Genomic DNA, 20,612 nt, shown 5'->3' on the forward strand with positions numbered 1-20,612 from the left:
TCTCCTGTAGAGTGTTTATGATCTGTTGGGACATACGTTTGGCGATTTTTCATTTTAAAAATGATTATTCTTCCGTCATCAGCAGTGGAGATCTTCCTTGGGATACCAGTTCCTTTGGAATTACTGAGCTCATCAGTACACTCTTTCTTCTTAATTATGTTCCAAACAGATGATTTTGGTAATCCTAATCTTTGGGCATTGTCTCCAGGGGTGCAGTGCTAATTTTTAGGTGCTGGAGCTCACCAAAAACTGCAACGAGGAGGTGCTGGAGTCACCCCATGAGGTGCCTGGAGCGGCCTTATGAGGTACCGGATCTGTCCTCTGAGGTGCCGGAGCGGGGCTCCGGTGAGCTGTCAGCCCTGCACCCATGGATGTCTCTTACTGTTTTCTTCTTGTTTTCAGCCTCATAATAGTTTCATTGATTTTCATTGACTCAACTCTGATCCTCATGCTGAAGAATGGCAACTACAGACTTTAAAGGTGATCAAAAGCCTAGAAGCAAGCCTAGCTCTCTTATACCAACACCAATGAACCAAGTAAACCTACCTGACATTAATTTCTCTTGAAATGAGGGGACTATGTATAAAAAGTGCTGTAATTTCTACATGGTCAAACCAAAATGTATACAAATAACCTTGAATAAAATCTGGAATGCGCACTTTGATTACATGTGAATTGTTTGATTACAAATTTAAAACTGTGAAGCATAGGGGCAAATTTAAAAAAAAATGTCTGACCTAAACATTATGTTGGGCACTGTAAGCCTGAAAATTCACAATAAATTCATTATCAGTATAGAATAGCACAGCACAGTGCCACGATGTTGTGCCAACCTATATAAACCTCCTCCACATTCAATCTACCCCTTCCTCCATCACTGCACATCACCCTTCTTTTTTCTTGCATCCATGTGTCTATCTAAGAGTAGATTAAATGTCCCTATTGAATCATCTTCTACCACCAGGCATCTAGGCATCTATCATTCTCTGTGTAACAAAACCCAGCTCTCATATCTCCCCAAATTTTCTCCCCTCATCATAAACAGACATCGTCTGGCATCTTTGATGAACGTTGTTCTACACCAGTGAATTGACAAGTAAATTAAAGACTGAATAAAATGACAGACTGAATAAAAAAAATTATTCTGTGGAAGGAGGCGTCTTCTAACACTGGGATGCTAAAGTTAAGGCACATTAGTTGTAATGCTACAATAATGACTGTTATATCTGATGTGGAACTGATGCTACCATTGTACATATGTTTTCAAATAATAATCCTTCACAAATTGGGATTCAAAAAAAAATTAAAACTAATTCCTTGTCTTTTAAAAACCACAATATCTACTAGTCTTATCAAATCAATACCCATACTTATGATACCTGAATTAAAAACATTTTCATTTTGGTGGTAGGTAAAATATATTGCAAATTTTGTAACATTTCTACATTCACTATTTCCCTTTCAATCATCCTATTTTTAAGGGATTGCTCCATTCTTGTCACATTTGAGGCTTTTTATCATACACTTTACAGAACAGGGTTGATGTTGTGATTAGCAAAACGCCTTTTGAGTGCCAGTGTTTGGGTCCAGACTGGGGTTCTAGTCCCGCACTGTCTGTAAGGAGTTTCTACGTTCTCCCCGTGTCTGTGTGGGTTTTCTCCAGGGGTTCTGGTTTCATCCCACTGTTCAAAACATACCGGGGATGTAGGTTAATGGAGTGTAAATTGGCCAGCATGGACTCGTGGGCCAAAATGCCCTGTTACTGTGCTGTAATGTCTAAATTTAAATTCAATTTAAACCTTTACAATAAAACTCCAATAATCTAGTATTCAATTTTTCAGAGATCCTGATGATTTGAAATTTGACTTATCCAATTTTGTTCTCTATACCCCTTTTAAAAATCACTGGAACCCTGTTTCCTGTGCTCCATTTAAACCTATGAGGGCCCTGATTTCACACTCACTTTATAATCATCGGGTACCTATTTTCCTCATTTCCTTTAAGCTCAGTACAGAACTCTTTCCGGCACTGACTTTAAGCTACAACATTTGCCATATCATATTTCAAGGAAAGTTATGTGTTGGGGTATTAATAGGAGTAATATCCAATTGTCCAGTAGATCTGCATGTCAGACATCAAAGTTCTAAGGGTGACAGGTTATTGGAGTTTTATTACAATATTTTCTCATTCTCTAGAAGCTTCATTGTTTCTTGACTTTTTGAAAGTATCTTTCCAATGATTTGCAGCTGTGCAAATCTCAGACTTTCTCAAAAATGTCAGATCATGGAGGTGGCATATGATCAACAACAGGTATATATTTAACTCTGAACTTCTCATACTGGATTTTCACTTAGCCTGCAAGTGAGCCCCATTCCCGCAGTGAGGAACCACTGTCTTGGCAGTCACTGAATTCTATACCTTTTGATGTTAATGATTCTTCTTTAGCACCAGTTTCAGGTTTACTTGTAGAAGTGGTTTCAGCGACTGCATCTGGACTGCCATTAACTTGTGCACTTAGCCTGCTTGTCTCCTTTCTTTCAGTCATTATCAACTTTTCAGAATTACTTTGTGTTTCATATATTTGCAAGATTGCAGAAGTGGATTCAGAGGACAACTCTTCTGTTTCTTCATCACTCAAGTTATCAGTGTCTGCATAATCACACATGTTATATTTTGTTTCCTTGTCATCATGCTGTCGTTTACTATTAGTATCAGTGTCTTGATGTTTACTACAATATACTGTAGGTAGATTCGCGTCTTCAAAAGATAATGAATTTAAAAGTTCTACCGTAGTTTCAGGTTCCAGTGAACTACACACCTTGTTATTTTGTTCAGTATTTTTAGAGTTGATATTAATAACAGGTGCAGTCGCTTTATCCTCTGATGAATCTACTGTGGAATCAAAATCAACAAATTGATTTTCTAGTTCTAAATATATCCCTTCATCTTCTATGTACTTTTGTTGATAGGAGTTTTCTTGGTTCAAGGTTTTGTCATCAAGAACTGCATGTTCTTCAGGTTGTGAATTTGATAAAAAATCTGTTTGTTCTTCAATGTGAATTTTACCATGCTGTAAAGATTCAGCATCATCTGATATAGCATGCAGTTCTGATTTTAAAACTGCATTTATACATTGTTTCTGTAAAACACAGTCTTTGTCATTTAACTTATCCTTTACTAGAAATTTGGCTTTATCTGAGCCAGAATGTATAAAACCATTTGTCTGGAGAATATTTTTATTAGCATGCAAATTTTCAGACAAAGCATCTTCCCCTTGTTCTGAACTAACAAGCCATTTAGGTTCTAAATTACAAGTTGTTTGTTTTGTTTGCATATTTTGTTCATCGTACATTTTCAGTGAAAAAGGTTGCTCAGCATCTGAAGCAAGCTCATTAGATGCTGATTTTAAGAGCTGATATTCTTTTCTGATAGGTCCTTCATGCAAACATTCCCTATGATCTGAAGTATCATTGGATTCAGAATATAATGTTTTAGTCTGGTGCTGTAAGGCATTTCTGTCACTAGGTTGGTTTTCCTTTGACAGATCTCTAGAATGATATGAAGCTTGCTGCACAGATGGCACTTGCCATGTTTCACCATACAATTGTTTTTCTATTGAAGGATCATTGATATTGGTGACCCCTTTATCATCTTTATTTAATTGAGACATTTCCTTTTTTCTGTCCTTAAACAACAAATTGTTATGACCAAAAGTTTGCTCTTTTGCTGAGGTTAAATGTGTAACCTGTGCAATGGTTTCTTCATTATGCAAGTCATTCTGTGAAGACATTTTAACTTGTCTAGAGGGAGGAATTGCATTAAATTCAAAACTGACATTTTGCTGTTCATTACAAATTTGTGTCTGGGATAAAAGCTTATTGTTACCTGAAGCATCAAGCTGTTCAAATTCCACAGCTGCTGTAACATCTTCCCGTTGATGCTTATGATGCATTTTTTTCTCTGGTGGATGCCAATCATTATCTATAAATGGAATCGGCTGGAAGTCTGAATTCATTACTTGTCCTTGTGAAAACTTTTTTACATTCTGCAACTTATTTACCAGCATAGGATCACTGGCATTTGAAAGAAGTTGTTCTGATTTCAGTCTGCATACTAAATTGTCTTCTAAAACTTCACCTTCAACTTGGCATTCCTCTGACACCGAGTGGTTTGCATTATCTGCCATTCTAAGTTGTGTCGTTTCTGAATCTGGATCTTTATCAAAATGCATTGTTAAATATTGTTCTACTTCTTCAGACAAACTTTCTGCTGCGAAGGGGCTCTTGACAGAACTCTGTTCCACTTTTAAAGTTAGATCCTGGTTGTGTAAAATCTCCTGTTCGCCATATATATTTTCTCCAGAAAGTGAATTTTTAGTCCTTGTATAATCTGAAATACATTGTTTAATTTCTGAAGTATAAATTGAGTGTCCTTGCAAACTTTGATCTTGATGGAGACTTTTCGGTGTTAATCGTTTATTAGGACCCACGGAATAGGAATTTGGCATTAAACTTTGCTCTTGTAATTCCTGAACGCATTGTAACTTTGATATTTTCCCTTCAAAAATGTTTTTTAATCCATTTATAGAAAATGCTGATTTTGTGCCTTCACCCTTTGTTTCTCTATGCTCCTTCTCAGACTGTTGCAAGTTTTCAGACTGACGCATGACATCATTCTTCATCATATTTAGATCTTGTCTTTGTGACTGAATTGGGTCATCATTTATGAATGAATCAGCAATCGATGCAACTCTACTTGTAGCTGAATTCAGTGTGGAAAAACTCTCTACCGGTTCACTATTCATTGTGTTTTCATTCTTATTCCTAATGGCACTTTTCTTTGTATCTTCTAAATGATCTTCATTAGTTTGACCAAACATTAATTTGTCTTTTAAACTAATGGAAACCCATTGTGATTTTGGCCCATCATCATCCAATGGCATTTCTTTCCTATTTTCAATGATAACTTCTTTAATTTCATCTGGGAAAGAAGAAACCTGATCTTTATTTCCTTGGCTAAAGCCTAACATCTCACTTAAACTAAAGTGAGACCATTGTGAGTTAGATCCACCTGTATTGCTTGGATTCCTTTTATTTCCATCTTCTGAGGTTCTGAAAATCTGCCCTCCACTATCGCCAGTAAATTTGAAGATGCCACTTAGTGGATTCAAATTAAGCCACTGGGATTCTGACTTGTCATTTCTACTTTTTCCCATGGTGACTTTCGTTTCTTCGGATAGATCAGAATTCTTAGCTTTATTGATTTGCCCAAACCATAAATTGTCACTTAAACCAAAAAATGTTTGAACACTGCTCATTAAATTTTGATTTTCTTTGTTAATATTTTCTGATTGGCTATATATTAGACTTGAATCATCTGCTTCTGAATATTCTGACATTTTGTTTCCATATTTAGTTAGTAAAGTTTTACTTGGTTCTGATGAGTCATCAACAAGATATGATTTTATATTTTCAAGGTTATTCTTTTCACCTTCATTGGAAGATAAAACATCTTCTGGTAAATCACTGTTTAAACTTAACAATTTTGACAAACCCCCAAACCAGCCTGACATTCCAGAATCAAGGATTTCTTTATCCTCATAATATACATTTTTATTTCCCTCTTCTGACACTACAGTATTCTCATCACAGTCTAATGGAATTTTTCGACTTTTAAATGAGGTTATGTGGGTGGACTGGTCAGTGTTTTCCACCATCTTTTTAACTTCATTACTTTCCAAACCAAACCACCTATTAATTTTAGATCCAATCCAATTAGATCCCTCTTGTACAAATTCAGAAACTTCATTACTCTCCATTGAAATAAGATTATCTTCACTGATTCCTTGCCTTGGATGTTCATCTTTTGTTGTACCAATATGTTGACTATACACAGATTCAGGAAGACTGAATTGGTTGAATTCATCTTTATCTGTATAGCTGGAGACACTTTCATCATTTAATTGATTCTGGTGATTAGTTGGTGAAAGAAATTCATTGATTTGGATAGTCTCGTCAGGTGTTAGACTTTTTTGAAGTTGATCTTTACCAGAGTTCGTTTCCAGCTTTGTGTTTTGAAGTGTTCTTTGAACCTGGCTTTTATAAAGATCAATTAAATTGTCCACAGGTTCAGCTTTCGCAGAATTACCTTTGTAAACCTGATTGTTTTTATTAGGTTCAGGTTCATGTCCTAATATGCTCTCTCTTTCTTCTGGCCTTGAAAATGAGTTTTCTCCATATTCATCAATAACTACATCATTTTCTTCACTGTCAACATGATAATTGTCTTCATCAAGGCAAAGGAAATCACTTTCCTGAAAGAACAAATGTTAAGTGTTTAGTTTGCACTTCCCATTTCAGATACTTTGCTAACTTTTATGTGGGATTATTTTAAACCAGATACTGTTTTTGTGTGGGGACAAAGGAGGAAAAACCCAACACCCAACCCCAACCAACCAATTTTCCCTTGCAACCGCTGCAACCGTGTCTGCCTGTCCCGCATCGGACTTGTCAGCCACAAACGAGCCTGCAGCTGACGTGGACATTTACCCCTCCATAAATCTTCGTCCGCGAGCCAAGCCAAAGAAGAAAAGAATTTAAATTAGCAGTAACAGGTTCACCATGGAATATCTGCAGACAAATTCTTCTCTTTCACAAAAGCAAAACAGACAGTTTAAGATTTTTTGATATTAAATTATTAAGAATCAATGTGAATAAAACAATTCAATTTCAGGATTACATGGTTAAAGGTAGCAAATTATTTTTGGGTTAGTGTATCAACATAATGAACAATCAATCAGGATCACTTTACCATGAGTAATAATTCACAAATATTCTCCTCCACTCCAAACCATCTCTCACTAGTAATAGTTGAATGATCCAAAATGTCCTATTTTAAAAAGCTTTGTAAGATAATTATGGGTATATTATTATGTCAATTGAAGGGTTACCTGAGTTGGTAGTTCTACTTCAGTTGATGTCATGACATCATCAACTTTAACTGCATCTTTTGGAAAATACCCAAACTGCTTTCCTATCTGAAATAGAGTGAACAATATTACAAATAATCTTGGGATCCATTGAAAGGGGATGGATCATATACAATAAAGATACTGCTCATTATGTGATTGTATTGTTGGTGACAATATACATGTAAAAAGACCTTTATGCTATCACAGGATGCACTGTTTAGGCTCGTACTCACGGACGCTCAGTTTACATCCATTAATTAATTTCTAATATTGAAAGCATTATAATTAAAATTTACAGAACTTTAGAATGATGCAGATCCACTGAATAAATAATCAATGTTAGGAATAAATTCTGCTGGGATTCAAGTTCTTCAATAAAAGTTGCTTTTACCTAACGCTATTAGCATAGTTTTAATTTTAAACATAGAAACATAGAAGATAGGAGCAGGAGTAGGTCATTCGACCCTTCGAGCCTGCTCCGCCATTCAACGAGATCATGGCTGATCTTAAAGTTCAGTACCCCGTCCCCGCCTTCTCTCCGTAACCTTTAATACCCTTATACTGAAGAACTATATCTAATTCCCTCTTAAATATATTTAATGAACCTGCCTCTACTGCCCTCTGTGGCAATGAATTCCACAGATTCACAACCCTCTGGGTCAAGAAATTCCTCCTCATCTCGGTCCTAAATGGTTTGCCTATTATCCTCAAACCATGGCCCTGGGTTCTGGATTTTCCCATCATTGGAAACATCCCATCTGCATCCATTCTGTCCAGTCCTGCCAGAATTTTATATGTCTCTATGAGATCCCCTCTCAATCTTCTAAACTCCAGCGAGTACAATCCCAATTTGCGCAATCTATCCCAATTTACATAGTAATACTCTGGCATCCGATTGATTGGAAATCCTGATGGTTCAGTATCTGGCTTACTCATCCATACAGAATGTGAGCCCAGGGCCCAGTGTGTAAGTGGGGTGTGCAGCCTGAGTTTAGACTGTGGTTTGTTTTGCACCAGGACCAAGGTCCAGAATACTTGAAAATTTCCTGATCACTTTTAGATCACGGGGAAATGTGCTTCATTTTAAGTAAAAGTGTACTTTGGAATTAACAAAAATGGAAATTGTAAAGCCTTAGAAATTCTGCTTCCAATTTGTACCTCATTTGTATCTCCACTCCCTGTAGCCCCTTCTTTGTCAACTGTGCATTCACCCATGGAATTTATTTACATTCTCTCTCTCTACAATTCTTCCCACTTTCTTTTAACAATCGTCACCAATAGTAATATTTTCTTCTGGTTAATATCTAGTTTCATCCAATAATGGGTATTTGAAATACATTGGGAGGTTTTGATATGCTAACCAAATGTTATAGTTTAAATGCAAAAAGTTGTTCTGGAGAATGTTATAAAGAAGGAAAGGCTGAGTCCAAGGTTTATCAATAAGACAATCTAGAAGAAAAATAGGATTGAGAATGCGTCGATACTATGAATCAAATATACTTGTTATGAATTCACAAAAGAGTGCACGCAACATTATCTGGAACAAAATAATACATTGCAAATACAATACTTACACTTCCGGCCCATAAATCATCTCTTTTCCCAGACAATTTAAAATAAACATATATAGAGTCTCCATGCTTAAAAGTAAGGAATCTACAGTCACGACCTGTGTAGTCCAATGTAGCTGTTACTCTACTCAAATATCCTGTATAAATATCAAGGACAGTTTGGTCAAAAACATAGAAAAACCAAAGGAAAATAAATGAATTAAAAGTTATACAAACACTAAAAGTGTAAGGTTTGAATAGTTAATTTAGAATGATAAATTATTAGATGGACAATTTGCCCTATTGAATGCCATGAAATAATCAATATATTTTGATGGTATATCTGGCCTTACTGAACAAGAAAACTTACCAGAATCTATGGAGGAAGCTACAAAAGTAATGTACAAATATATACATATATATTTCACATATGAGTGGAACAAGTTAATTTAAATAACCTGAATGAATCTTTTAACATTTGTAAGGTGTTTCATGGAGGAGTAAGCACAAAGGGAACTCCAAAAACATACTACTGGGTATCTGAAATAACAATAAGAAAAAGGCTAGAAATTCTCATGTGGCAGCATTTGTAGAGGAACAGTTTGATGCCAGGTCAAAGACCTGAAACATAAACTGATTGTTTCCAGCTTTTTCCATTTTTATTGTTGATGAGAATAAATGGGTGACATAACTGCTCCTTAAGTCATGAAATAAAAGTTGAAGGTTCAAGTATTTTGGTATAATCACTGAATATTAATCAACAAATCCAATGAGTTCTTGAATTCTCAGAGAAAGTCAAGTTCAAATTAGAATTCTCCAGTGAAATCATCTATTTGAAGTCAATATCCTTGAGGAGTGTGTGTGCATGCATGTCTGAAAGAGAGAGATTCAGCTCTCGAAAATAAGTGGAATCTCTATAAGTATGAAAACAGAGATTGGACAAGAAAGAAAAGATCTAAGGAGATTAATCCCCATTAAAAGTCTATTCATGGAAGACTTTATTCAATATGCTCATTCAGCCACGAAGAAGTTAACAAGGTAGGGTTTATCTCAGTCAGGGAACTCCTAAGAATGACATTAAAGATACAATCACATAGTTTGCATTATTGGAAATACAATGATTACTTCATGTAAATCCACGAGCGAAGGACAAGAGAACACATGCTTCACTCAGTTACAAAGCAAAATTGGTACCAATATCAGCCCTATCGACAGTTGGAACAGAAGTTCAGGTCTGATACCAGACACAAATTATTTGCGAAATCCGGTGTGGAGAGAGCTGAACAGGACGCTGTGATGGCAATACATAAACGTGCTGGAGAAACTCGTATGATCTTATCAAAACTGGTCAAATGACATTATTGATATCATTCAATCTTGAAAACAAGATTCTTTCCTTCACAAATGCCTAACATTGTCGACTGTCACTTACTTGCACATTCAGGATCGCCACATGTTTTGAAGTCAGACAGTTTGGAAAGCATTTGACTTGGGATCATTTGCAGGAGGAGCAGGAGCAGAGAGCCGAGGGTTGCAGCCGGCGCCATGTGAACGTGCACCTCCAGCTGATCCTCTCCAGTTGGGGAAGGAGCCAGATGCTGAGATGGAAATAAGATATGAACGGTCCTTTAGCATCCAGTAACCTCCGCACGAAATATCCAACGATGTCTCAAATGATCCTTAGAAAAGCGACTTACTGTTTGAGACGTGTCCTTGGACTGTGGGCCACGTTCGGGAGCTTTAATGATTAACTCGGTTCAAAAGTGATTAGCCAGGTCAATCATTAAACCACGAACGCTGGGGAGGTTTCTGTAACGACAGTGCCTGCCAATTGCTCAGGGCCGCGAAGGGATTTAACAATTGTTAATCGTTGGCCACCACAATCGAAAAATAATGGTGGTTATTGTTAATTTCAACGTTTATCACCAGTTCGTGTGGCTAAACCATGAATGTTGGTCAAAAAGTAACAAATGCAAGAATTATGACAGAGCTGTATCTTTCTGGGACTCTCCAGATCCTAAACAGCCCGATGGTCATCAGAAGGGTGTTGCAAGTTCATGTTGGTGGGGGGGGGTTTCCTTCAACATTGCGTCTGAACAATTTCCAAGACTTGACTGCAGCAAAAGGTCCGTTTTCAAGCGGATTTGACACTGTCGCTAGTGAGCTCAGAAAGTTCCAAAGTCTATCTGTCTGAGCACGAAGATACCGCAGCTTGGCGACGTGGCTTCTGCTTTAACTCTCAGGCAATTCCCCTCAAAAACGCCAACACTTTACATTTTGTCCCTTTTCAATAGCTGAATGAGGCTCTTTCAAATAAACTTCTCATTCAGAATAAAATACCCCAAACCAAGGGGAGGCACCTCTCTGTATCTGTGCGTGCAGTCAGGTTTTAACACCAGGTTCCCGCCTCCACCGTTGAGAATGCTATTTTTCAACTGGACTTTCACCTGGCACAGCCGAACCTGTCACAGGGAAACCGGTCGAACGCCGGCGCTTCTCTGCAAGTTCTCAGCCCTGATGAGATCAGAGCACCGTTTGAGGTCATCACCGTCCATCTCTTCTTTTCTGGAATGCCCCCTCCCCCCTTTTTTTTCGTTGAGATTCCATTTATTGTTTTATTCTTTTTTTCTGATTGAAATAAGACATGGGCAACTGTCGTGGATTCTATCATTGTTGATCGCAGTTTTGAGTTAAACGCGATTAAATCCACAATCAGGACAAAACGACAGTTAACGCAAACATCGGAAAGACGTTTTGATGCTTTTCTTTCGCTCAATAATTGTGAACGAATAAGAATGTTATTTATTGAGGATGTTGGACTTGATGCCTGAAGAAGTAACTTTAAAATTCCAAAGTCCCAAAGCAATTGGGATGCTCTCCCATTACTCTGATAAGGAATTCTCTCTTTTCCATCTCTTTGCCAAGCAGCTTCCTGTTTTTCTGTAGTTCGTTTAGATTTTCTTTTTATAATCAAATTACAAAATGTGACTATAATTTGTTTGATGGAGAATGCTGGGTAGTTTGGACGAAACATGATCTGAGTGTGATGTATTTTTAAAATATGTATTCTTATGCACTCTATTTTTCCATGTGAAATTTCTATTTCAATAAAAACATTCCTGCTCCCTGCAAAACGATCTGAACAGATGATGTCAGAAATAAAACTTCTCACACATGAGTCTCTTTAAAACTGATAACACGACAAGCTTTATTTACAAGTCTGCAGAGTTGGACTCAACTGGCTTCTCACCAGTTAAGCCCCGATACATACAGTGCATTGATTTTTATACCCTTATTGTTTGCCCTTCCCCTTCTTATTAATACTGTTTTAATTGGTTAGTATTGCAAAAGCATTCTAAGTATAACTGCATTTTTAATTATCACGTTCGTTACGTACGCTGCGAACTCTACATACACTAAATTCTGTTTCTCACCCTTCTTATCAATCTTTTGTCTCCTGCATGTCTCTCACTATGACCATGAAAAGATAGGTTTAAAAAAACATATCCAGCTGAACCTTTTGTCCTTGGCTGCTAGTAAGCTCCCTGTCCGTTCTGGCTTCCCTTTTTATGATTAATCATCACATTTTAACTTAAGTCATTTTAACCTAAATTCTCTAAATAACAATCCACCCCTTTCTCTCTTTAAAATGTGTGTAATATATATAGATATGAATGGGGATTTTAACCTGGGGAAGAGAAACGTTTCATGATACATTAATCTCGTGCTGAAGTAAAATTCTAACGGGGTCTCCCAGTCCCCCTGGTTGCATAGCCTGTTGGACCATGGAAATCACCAGGCTGCGTAGACAGGGAATAATACAGGGCAAAATAAGTAGGAGGAATAAAATACCTCCGATGACCCACAATAAGGTACGCCACCAGGTTCCTCCAAACCATTTGTCCATCCAATTTAATTTTGCAAAAGGATGCCAGGTTTGAACAGGTACATGGGACAAAGTACGAATATTATCAGCGATTTTTCGAATGGCTTGGCCATTATCATCAATCTGTAAGCAGCAATTAGTCAAATTAAGCTTTCCACATACACCTCCTTCTGTGGCTAGGAGATAGTCTAGGGCCAGACGGTTCTGATATATAGCAGAGCGCATTTGACCTTGCTGGGATGCAAGTAATTGCAGGGCTAGAGCTGTTTGATTTGTAACAATTTCAAGGACTGCTTGCAAGCGAATAATACGATTTAACATATAAATAGGAGTACGATAACCCCAGGATCCATCTTGAGCCCATGTAGCGGGACCATAATATTGAATTATGCGTTCTGGAGGCCAATCATCTCCCCATTGTCCCAAATGTACCGTGCTAGAGCGGGGCTGACGGTGTAATGTATCAAAAACCTTCACTCCTAATTTATGACCGTGATCGTGGGGTAGGAGGAAAAATTCTGGGCGGATTATTCCTAGGAAACAAGTTCCACTCCACTGTGAGGGAAGACGAGTATAAGCTTTATTACCACATACCCAGAATAATCCATTTGGGGATACTGCATAGCCCCTTTCCCAAACTCTTTTAAGAACGGGGTTTGATTGGTATGGTCCTGTGATGGTGGAACTGGTACAATTCCAAAACTGAATACTGCTATAAGACAGGGGTAGGCAATTAGTTTTAAAGACAGTGGATAAGAACCAAGTCAGGGGTTTAGGAAACCAAGTGAAAATACCAGGCGAAATGCGAATCCATACAGCCTTGCAGGGACTTTTTCCTACTGGGTATTTGCTGGTTCGTGAGAGACAATAAAAACCAGAGGGGACGTTAGAGAGAGACCAAGTTTCTCTTGATCTCGTTCGGTTAGTTGTCCAAATTCGGGAAATCATGGTCAATGAATTGAGGGACTCCCCCCACCAAGGCCATTGCTCTGACATCCGTGGACCCCCGCAGACCCAACAATTGGTTACATTAAAAGTTCCTGCAATTTTAGTTGCAAGATCTACAAAAAGGTTATCTCCCCCAACTGTATTACCGAAACTTTCATGGTTATTTGGATGGACTCGAACTAAGTCCGGCTGTCTTAAAGGGGCAGGCACTTTCGAGTGTGGAGTGGAACTTTTCATTGGAACAGTACGCTGGTGTATGCAAAACCAGAGTCCATCAGGGCATGGTGGGCCTGAGTCACCCTTCCAACCGTTAAGAGGGAAAGGAGTGGTATTAGGAATCTGTATATAATGACCCATATTATTTCCTTCTTTTTCCACACAAGGGGTATATGGATGTTGGGTGGTATTTTCTGCCCAGCATTTCTCAGGAACTGAGGTATGGGAAATAAAATTACCCTCCTTTCTTCCCCAAATGTGGTCCTGAAACAGGACCACTGTGTCTCTGCATTTCTTACATTTCACACCTGATAAAGACATAGGCAAACTAAGAAAAATCAAAGAACATAACAATAACATTGTGAATCAAGTCTTTCTGCGAAATCGCAAGGTAAGAGGTTTTTCTCCAGGAACACAAGTCCAATCTGAGTTCGTATCAGGGTCCTGAGGCGCCTCTACAGGTCCCTTAAATCTGGATGCGTGCGTCCACCCCTTCTCTCTTGTTCGTGCTGCAGCCTCTGTAGTTAAGAGAACTTGGTATGGACCTTCCCACTGGGGCTGGAGTTTTTCAGTTTTCCAGGTCTTGATGAGAATCCAATCTCCTGGTTCCACTTTGTGTAAAGAAAAGTCTAGAGGCGGTGTTTGTGCCAATAGTCCTCTCTTTCGTAAATCTGCAAGAGAGCGTGACAGTGCCTGTAAATAGTTCCTAACAAATATATCCCCTTCCCCCAAGGTGGGACACCCCTCAACTGTACTCCAGAAGGGAAGCCCAAACATCATTTCATAAGGGGACAACCCTACATCTTTTCGTGGGGCAGTACGAATTCTCAATAAAGCCAGGGGCAGACACTTTATCCAAGGCATTTTAGTTTCCACCATTAATTTTGTCATTTGCATTTTTAGGGTTCCATTCATACGTTCAACCCTCCCTGAGCTTTGTGGATGCCAAGGGGTATGTAATTTCCAAGAGACCTGTAATGCATTACAAATCAATTGCTGGATTTTTGAAGAAAAATGTGGACCCCTGTCTGAGTCTATAGAATCCATTATACCATATCTGGGGATTATCTGCTCTAGGAGGAGGCGAGCTACTGTAGAGGCTGTAGCATTTACTGTTGGGAAGGCTTCCACCCATCGGATAAAGTGATCTATTATCACCAACAGATATTTCCATCTTTGGACTTGAGGTAACTCTGTGAAGTCGATCTGGATACGTTGAAAAGGGCGTATGGCTAATGGTTGACCTCCCATGGTCCCTGTCCTCATTACCTTCTTATTAATTTTTGTGCATAGGTGACAATTTTGCACCTCCTGTTGGGCCAAGGTGTAGATTCCCTTACACACATATTCTCGAAGCACTGTGTCACATAAGGCTTGGGTGCCCCAGTGGCTCTGATGATGCAGGTGTTTTAAAATATTGCGAGTTATTTCTTTATTTAGAACCATTCTTCCATCTGGTGTCTTCCATGTTCCATCAGGCAGCTGGCTTGCGCCCAGCTGAGCCATGTCCTTTTCTTCTTTAGCAGTGAAAATGGGAGCCTTCTTTATGCCTTGCCTTATTGGGATTAAGGTCAGCAAACGGACTTCTTGTGGCTTCTTCATCAGCCAGTCTGTTTCCAATTGCTGTCGGGGTATCTCCCCTCTGATGGCTTGGTATGTAGACCACTGCTATTTCCTGGGGTAATGTCAAGGCTTCTAAAGTCAGAGTAATCATCTGTTCGTGTGCCAATTCCTTTCCTCTTGATGTAATTAGACCACGCTCTTTCCAGATCTTACCAAAGGTATGCACTACCCCGTATGCGTATTTGGAATCAGTGTAAATCGTTCCAATTTTCTTTGCCAGTATTCTGAGGGCTCTCTGTAAGGCATATAATTCACAGGATTGTGCTGACCAGCTTCCGGGTAGTCTCGTGGATTCTACTACTTTCCAAGTATTTCCTTCTATTATAGCATATCCACTTCTTCTCATTCCGTCAACACATCTGGCGGAGCCGTCAATGTAGAATTCATATCCTTCTCCCAGCGGAGTATCGCAAAGGTCTTCTCGGGTCTTGGTCTGAAGATCTGTCAACTCGACACAGTCGTGCTCCACCTCTCTCTCTGTTTCACTGCCGTATAAAAACTGAGCTGGGTTGCAGCTATTAATCTTTGCAAACTGTAGATCTTCTCCGACCATTAAAATGGTTTCATACTTTAATATGCGAGAATCAGTCAGCCATCGATGGGCAGTTTGTGTTAATAAAACACTCACAGAATGGGAGGTGTACACAGTCATCTTTCCTCCAAAAGTAAGTTTACGTGCTTCCTCTACCAACAGAGCAGCAGCCGCTACTCCCTGGATACACGTCGGCCATCCGCGAGACACTGGGTCCATCATTTTGGAAAGGAAAGCCACTGGGTGTCGCTGACCGCCTTTTTCCTGTGTTAAAACTCCCACAGCTGTTCCTTGGTTATGAGTGACAAATAGCTGGAAGGGCTGTTTTAAAGAGGGCAGAGTGAGTACTGGGGCTCGTGTCAGGCGATGCTTCAAGTCCTCAAACCATCCCTCCTCCTCCTGGGTCCATTTCAATGGATATTCATTTTCATTTGTCAGCTTTTCATACATAAACTTCACCAAAGCTGAGTAGTCCTCTATCCATAACCTACAGTAACCTAAGAGTCCCAGGAATTGTCTTATTTCCTTCTTATTACGGGGTAACGGCATTCTAGTGATTCCCGCAATCCGTTCAGGGGTAATCCGTTTCTGTCCTTTACTTATCTGGTGTCCCAGATATACCACAGTTCTCTCAACGAACTGTAACTTGTTCCTGGACACCCGTAGACCCTTTTTCCCCAGATAATTCAAGAGTCTAATTGTATCTCCCCTCATTTCTTGTTCCTTGGGTCCTGATAATAGAAAATCGTCCACATACTGCATTAGTTGGGAATCATCAGATTGTGGATAGTCCACCAGGATTTGTTCTAGCATTTGTCCAAACAGGTTCGGAGATTCAGTGAACCCTTGGGGCAATACAGTCCACCGAAGCTGTCTCCGTCTACCTGTCCATGGATTTTCCCATTCAAACGTGAACATATCTCTACTTTCCTCTTCTAATGGACACGTCCAGAAGGCATCCTTCAAGTCGATAACACTAAACCACTCATGGTCTGGGGGAATCCGACTCATAATAGTATAGGGATTAGGCACCACTGGGTGGCGGGTCTGAACAATAGCATTCAAACTTCTTAGATCCTGAACTAGGCGATAGGATCCATCTGACTTTTTCACTGGGAGTATAGGGGTGTTATAAGGTGACATGCATTCTTCTAATAGTCCGTCTCGTATTAGAGTCTCAATTACCGGCTGTAGCCCTTTTCTCCCTTCCAAAGAAATAGGATACTGACGTTTCCTTACCGGCTGATGACCTGGTATTAATGTGACATGTAAAGGTGGGATGTCCAGACCTCCTCGATTTCCCTCCTTATACCAGACTCTCTCGTCAATCTGCCGTTCATCCTCTTCCTTTAGAGCACAGAGGTGGACTCGCACTTCTCCGTCCACAGGGAGAGCACCCAAACCTAGGAGAGCCTGTAAGTCCCTTCCTAGGAGGTTAAATCCAGCCGACGGTAACAACAAGAGGTCTTGTACCCCTTCTCTTTCTTCCAGTTTCACTGTTACTTGGGGAATTATTGATACCATTCTGGGAGCCCCTTCTATCCCAGAAATTGTCAAGTTACTTTTTACAGGCTCAGTTCCGATTGGCACATTTATTACACTACTTCGTTCCGCTCCTGTGTCCACCATAAACACCACCTCTTCTCCCTTGGGACCAATTTTTAGTTTTACCAGGGGTTCCCTCTTATACTTGGTCCCTAACATTTGGAACCCCTGACCCCCCTAATCTTCTTCCATAAGTTCGAGGGCACGCAATTCCCTCTTGTATCGGGGGCATTCCCTCTTAAAGTGTCCTTCCTCATTGCAGTAATAGCACTTAACGAACCTCCGGGGTCTTCCCTCTCTTGGATATCTTGGATTGTTTAGAGGAAGGTTTTGTTTTCTTTCCCCTCTGGATTCGGCATTCATCTGTCGGATAGTCTGTACCATAACCTTTGTCGCCCTCTTTTGATCTTCTTCTTCTCTCTGCACATATACTTTTTGCGCCTTTTTTAACAGGTCACTTAGGGGTTTTTCGCTCCAGTCCTCCTCCTTTTCTAGTTTCTTTCTAATGTCCTGCCATGATTTGGAAACAAATTCAATTCGAATAAGCTGTTCACCCATTGGTGTACTAGGGTCCACGCCCGCATACTGTTGGACATTCTTTCTCACCCTCTCCAAAAAATCAGTAGGGGACTCATCTTTCCCCTGGTGGTTCCCAAATGCCTTGGTGAAATTGTGACCCTTTGGCACAGCCTCCCGTATCCCTTTAATTGTCCACTCTCTATATTGTCTCATACTTGCCAATCCCTCGGGTGTTCGTTTGTCCCACCTGGGTTCATTTAAGGGATATTTTTGTTCATGGGGTCTGGGGTCCCCAGGTTGTTCATATTCCCACATGAGGAGGGCAGCCCGTCGAATCATCTGCCTCTCCTGGGGTGAGAATAATGTTCCCATTATTGCCTGCATCTCTTCCCACGTATATGTGTTTGGTCCCAGGAATTGGTCGAGCTGTTCAGCCAGTCCTATAGGATCTTCCAATAACTTTTTCATTTCTTTCTTAAATCCCCGCACCTCTGTACTAGTTAGGGGAACATTCACATATCCCGTTCCCCCTCCCGGTCCTCCCATAGGAACTTCCCTCAGGGGATTTAGGCTTATTGAAAACTTTGATGGTCCTGGACCAGTCTGGGATCTTGTCCAGGGTCGGTTTACCGGTGGAAGTTTAGGGTCCGACTCCCTTAATTCATCCTTTTTTTCCCGGCCCCTTTTGGGGCAATCAGATTCATCACCTTTCCCCTCCGGTAATGAGCTTTCCTCGGGCGCAGTAGGCACCGGGGGAATATAAGGAGGGGGAAGGTTGTCCAGAGGTTCCCATTTCTTTTCTCCCACTACCCTCAATTTAAAACATTTTGTTAAGGATCCTGGCCAGGGAACCCAACAAAATGCATATGCTGACTCTTCTTGATTCACCTTTGGTCTCGAATTTACATATATGTTTAAAGCTTGTCTAACCCAATCCTCATCAGATCCAAATTTCGGCCACCAGACCGAGGAACCTTTAATAGGTTGTTTCGACCAAAGGAGACAATATTGGACCATCTTTTTCTTGTTTTTGTCTCGATATCTTTTACTATCCCAATTTTCAAACATTCTCCCCAAAGGGCTGTCAAGGGGAACTACCAGGAATTGTCCTGAATTTTCAGACGAGCCCTTAGATTTTGATCCTCCCATTTTCCCACCTAGATCTGTTTATCGTTGCTGAGGACCCTCTCGTCTGGACCCTACTCCCTTCTTCTCAGACGCCTCGTCGGAGGTACTGTCCCTCCTTCGGTTACCGCTGAGGTTTCCCTGGGGTTGACCCCTCTCTTCTCGGCACTTCGTCGGAGGTGCTGTCCCTCCTTCGGTTACCGCCGAGGTTTCCCTGGGGTCTATCCTAGAGTCCCACGACAGGGTCCTCACGCCACGACAAAAGCTCTATACCTGATCTATTACGTTAGGTTTTTTTATCCAAACAGGTGTATCCCGTTACACCTGTTACCCAATCCCCACACCACAATCGTAAGTCGTCACTTACCGGTGTCTTCCCGGGGATTGAACCGTCACCCTTCTCCTCTCCGTCTTGTCGTGTCACCTTGTCCGGATACCACTCGCTCAAGCCGCCCGAAGCGACGAGCAAGGGACTAGGAGCCGCTGAACTCAGCGGGGTGCACCACCTCCGATGTCCCTCTTCTCGCCTCCCCTCACGGCCGGAGTGTAGATCCCGGACGAGCCCCCATTTGTCAGAAATAAAACTTCTCACACATGAGTCTCTTTAAAACTGATGACATGACAAGCTTTATTTACAAGTCTGCAGAGTTGGACTCAACTGGCTTCTCACCAGTTAAGCCCCGATACATACAGTGCATTGATTTTTATACCCTTATTGTTTGCCCTTCCCCTTCTTATTAATACTGTTTTAATTGGTTAGTATTGCAAAAGCATTCTAAGTATAACTGCATTTTTAATTATCACGTTCGTTACGTACGCTGCGAACTCTACATACACTAAATTCTGTTTCTCACCCTTCTTATCAATCTTTTGTCTCCTGCATGTCTCTCACTATGACCATGAAAAGATAGGTTTAAAAAAACATATCCAGCTGAACCTTTTGTCCTTGGCTGCTAGTAAGCTCCCTGTCCGTTCTGGCTTCCCTTTTTATGATTAATCATCACATTTTAACTTAAGTCATTTTAACCTAAATTCTCTATATAACAGATGACAAGAGTGGATACTCGAAAAAGCAAATGACTTCTCTAGTACTATTATGGTCGTGTAGCGGTTTTTTTTTGGGGGGGGGGAGGGTGGGAGAGAAATACTTGGAGTTTTTTCCACTCATTGTTCAAACATCTCATCCTTGATTATGGGATCTTCCTGGCTTTTGGACGCATTTTTAGAAATAATTGAGTACTCAAAACATCACGAAGTCAATGTACAGTTTTTTTTGGCAATTCCATGAAAATTGCACCATTCTAGGCTATTATTTCATGAATTTTTATTCCAGACTACACAAAGCAACATTTATTTAAGCACCCTTAGCAAATTATCAATTAATAAATGATTATGGGAAATGAAAAATAATTAGCCTCATATGCAAGATACTGAGTTTATATTTTTTAAGAAACAATCTTTATGCAGATTTAGTGAAGCCAAATGCTTTTCCTCAGTATTAATGATTTTACTCAGTATTTCTTTTTTGGATTATTCTATTAACACTCAAAATAATCAGCTTCAAAGACCCCTATTAAACTGGTGCTAAAATTGGTAAATGAGTTATCAAAGTATACAATTCAGTTGCTGGTTACACAAGTTTTGTATTTTTGTCTAATCTTAAATAGCGACACAAAGCCTGATAATTTTCAATATCAT

At 39.9% G+C, this 20,612-nt stretch overlaps 1 protein-coding gene across 8 annotated transcripts in view; it reads right to left on the minus strand.

The window, feature by feature from the left end:
* mia2 (MIA SH3 domain ER export factor 2) overlaps positions 1-11,019 on the minus strand; it is an 82,431-nt gene extending 71,412 nt beyond the window's left edge. For 2 of the 8 annotated variants that reach the window (XM_069916844.1, XM_069916843.1), the window contains exons 1-4: positions 9,953-11,015; positions 8,545-8,678; positions 6,950-7,036; positions 2,419-6,313 (exon numbers count right to left, since the gene is read on the minus strand). In XM_069916844.1, coding sequence (XP_069772945.1) covers positions 2,419-6,313; positions 6,950-7,036; positions 8,545-8,678; positions 9,953-10,067 — 4,231 coding nt within the window. In that variant the 5' untranslated portion in view covers positions 10,068-11,015. Of the gene's footprint in view, positions 1-2,418; positions 6,314-6,949; positions 7,037-8,544; positions 8,679-9,952 lie in introns of all 8 variants that reach the window. The other 6 variants (XM_069916841.1, XM_069916842.1, XM_069916840.1 and 3 more) reach the window with 6 other exon arrangements.
* Between the last annotated feature and the right edge of the window lie 9,593 nt (positions 11,020-20,612).

Source organism: Narcine bancroftii, chromosome 2 (genome assembly GCF_036971445.1).
Source record: "Narcine bancroftii isolate sNarBan1 chromosome 2, sNarBan1.hap1, whole genome shotgun sequence".
Lineage (NCBI taxonomy): Eukaryota > Metazoa > Chordata > Chondrichthyes > Torpediniformes > Narcinidae > Narcine > Narcine bancroftii.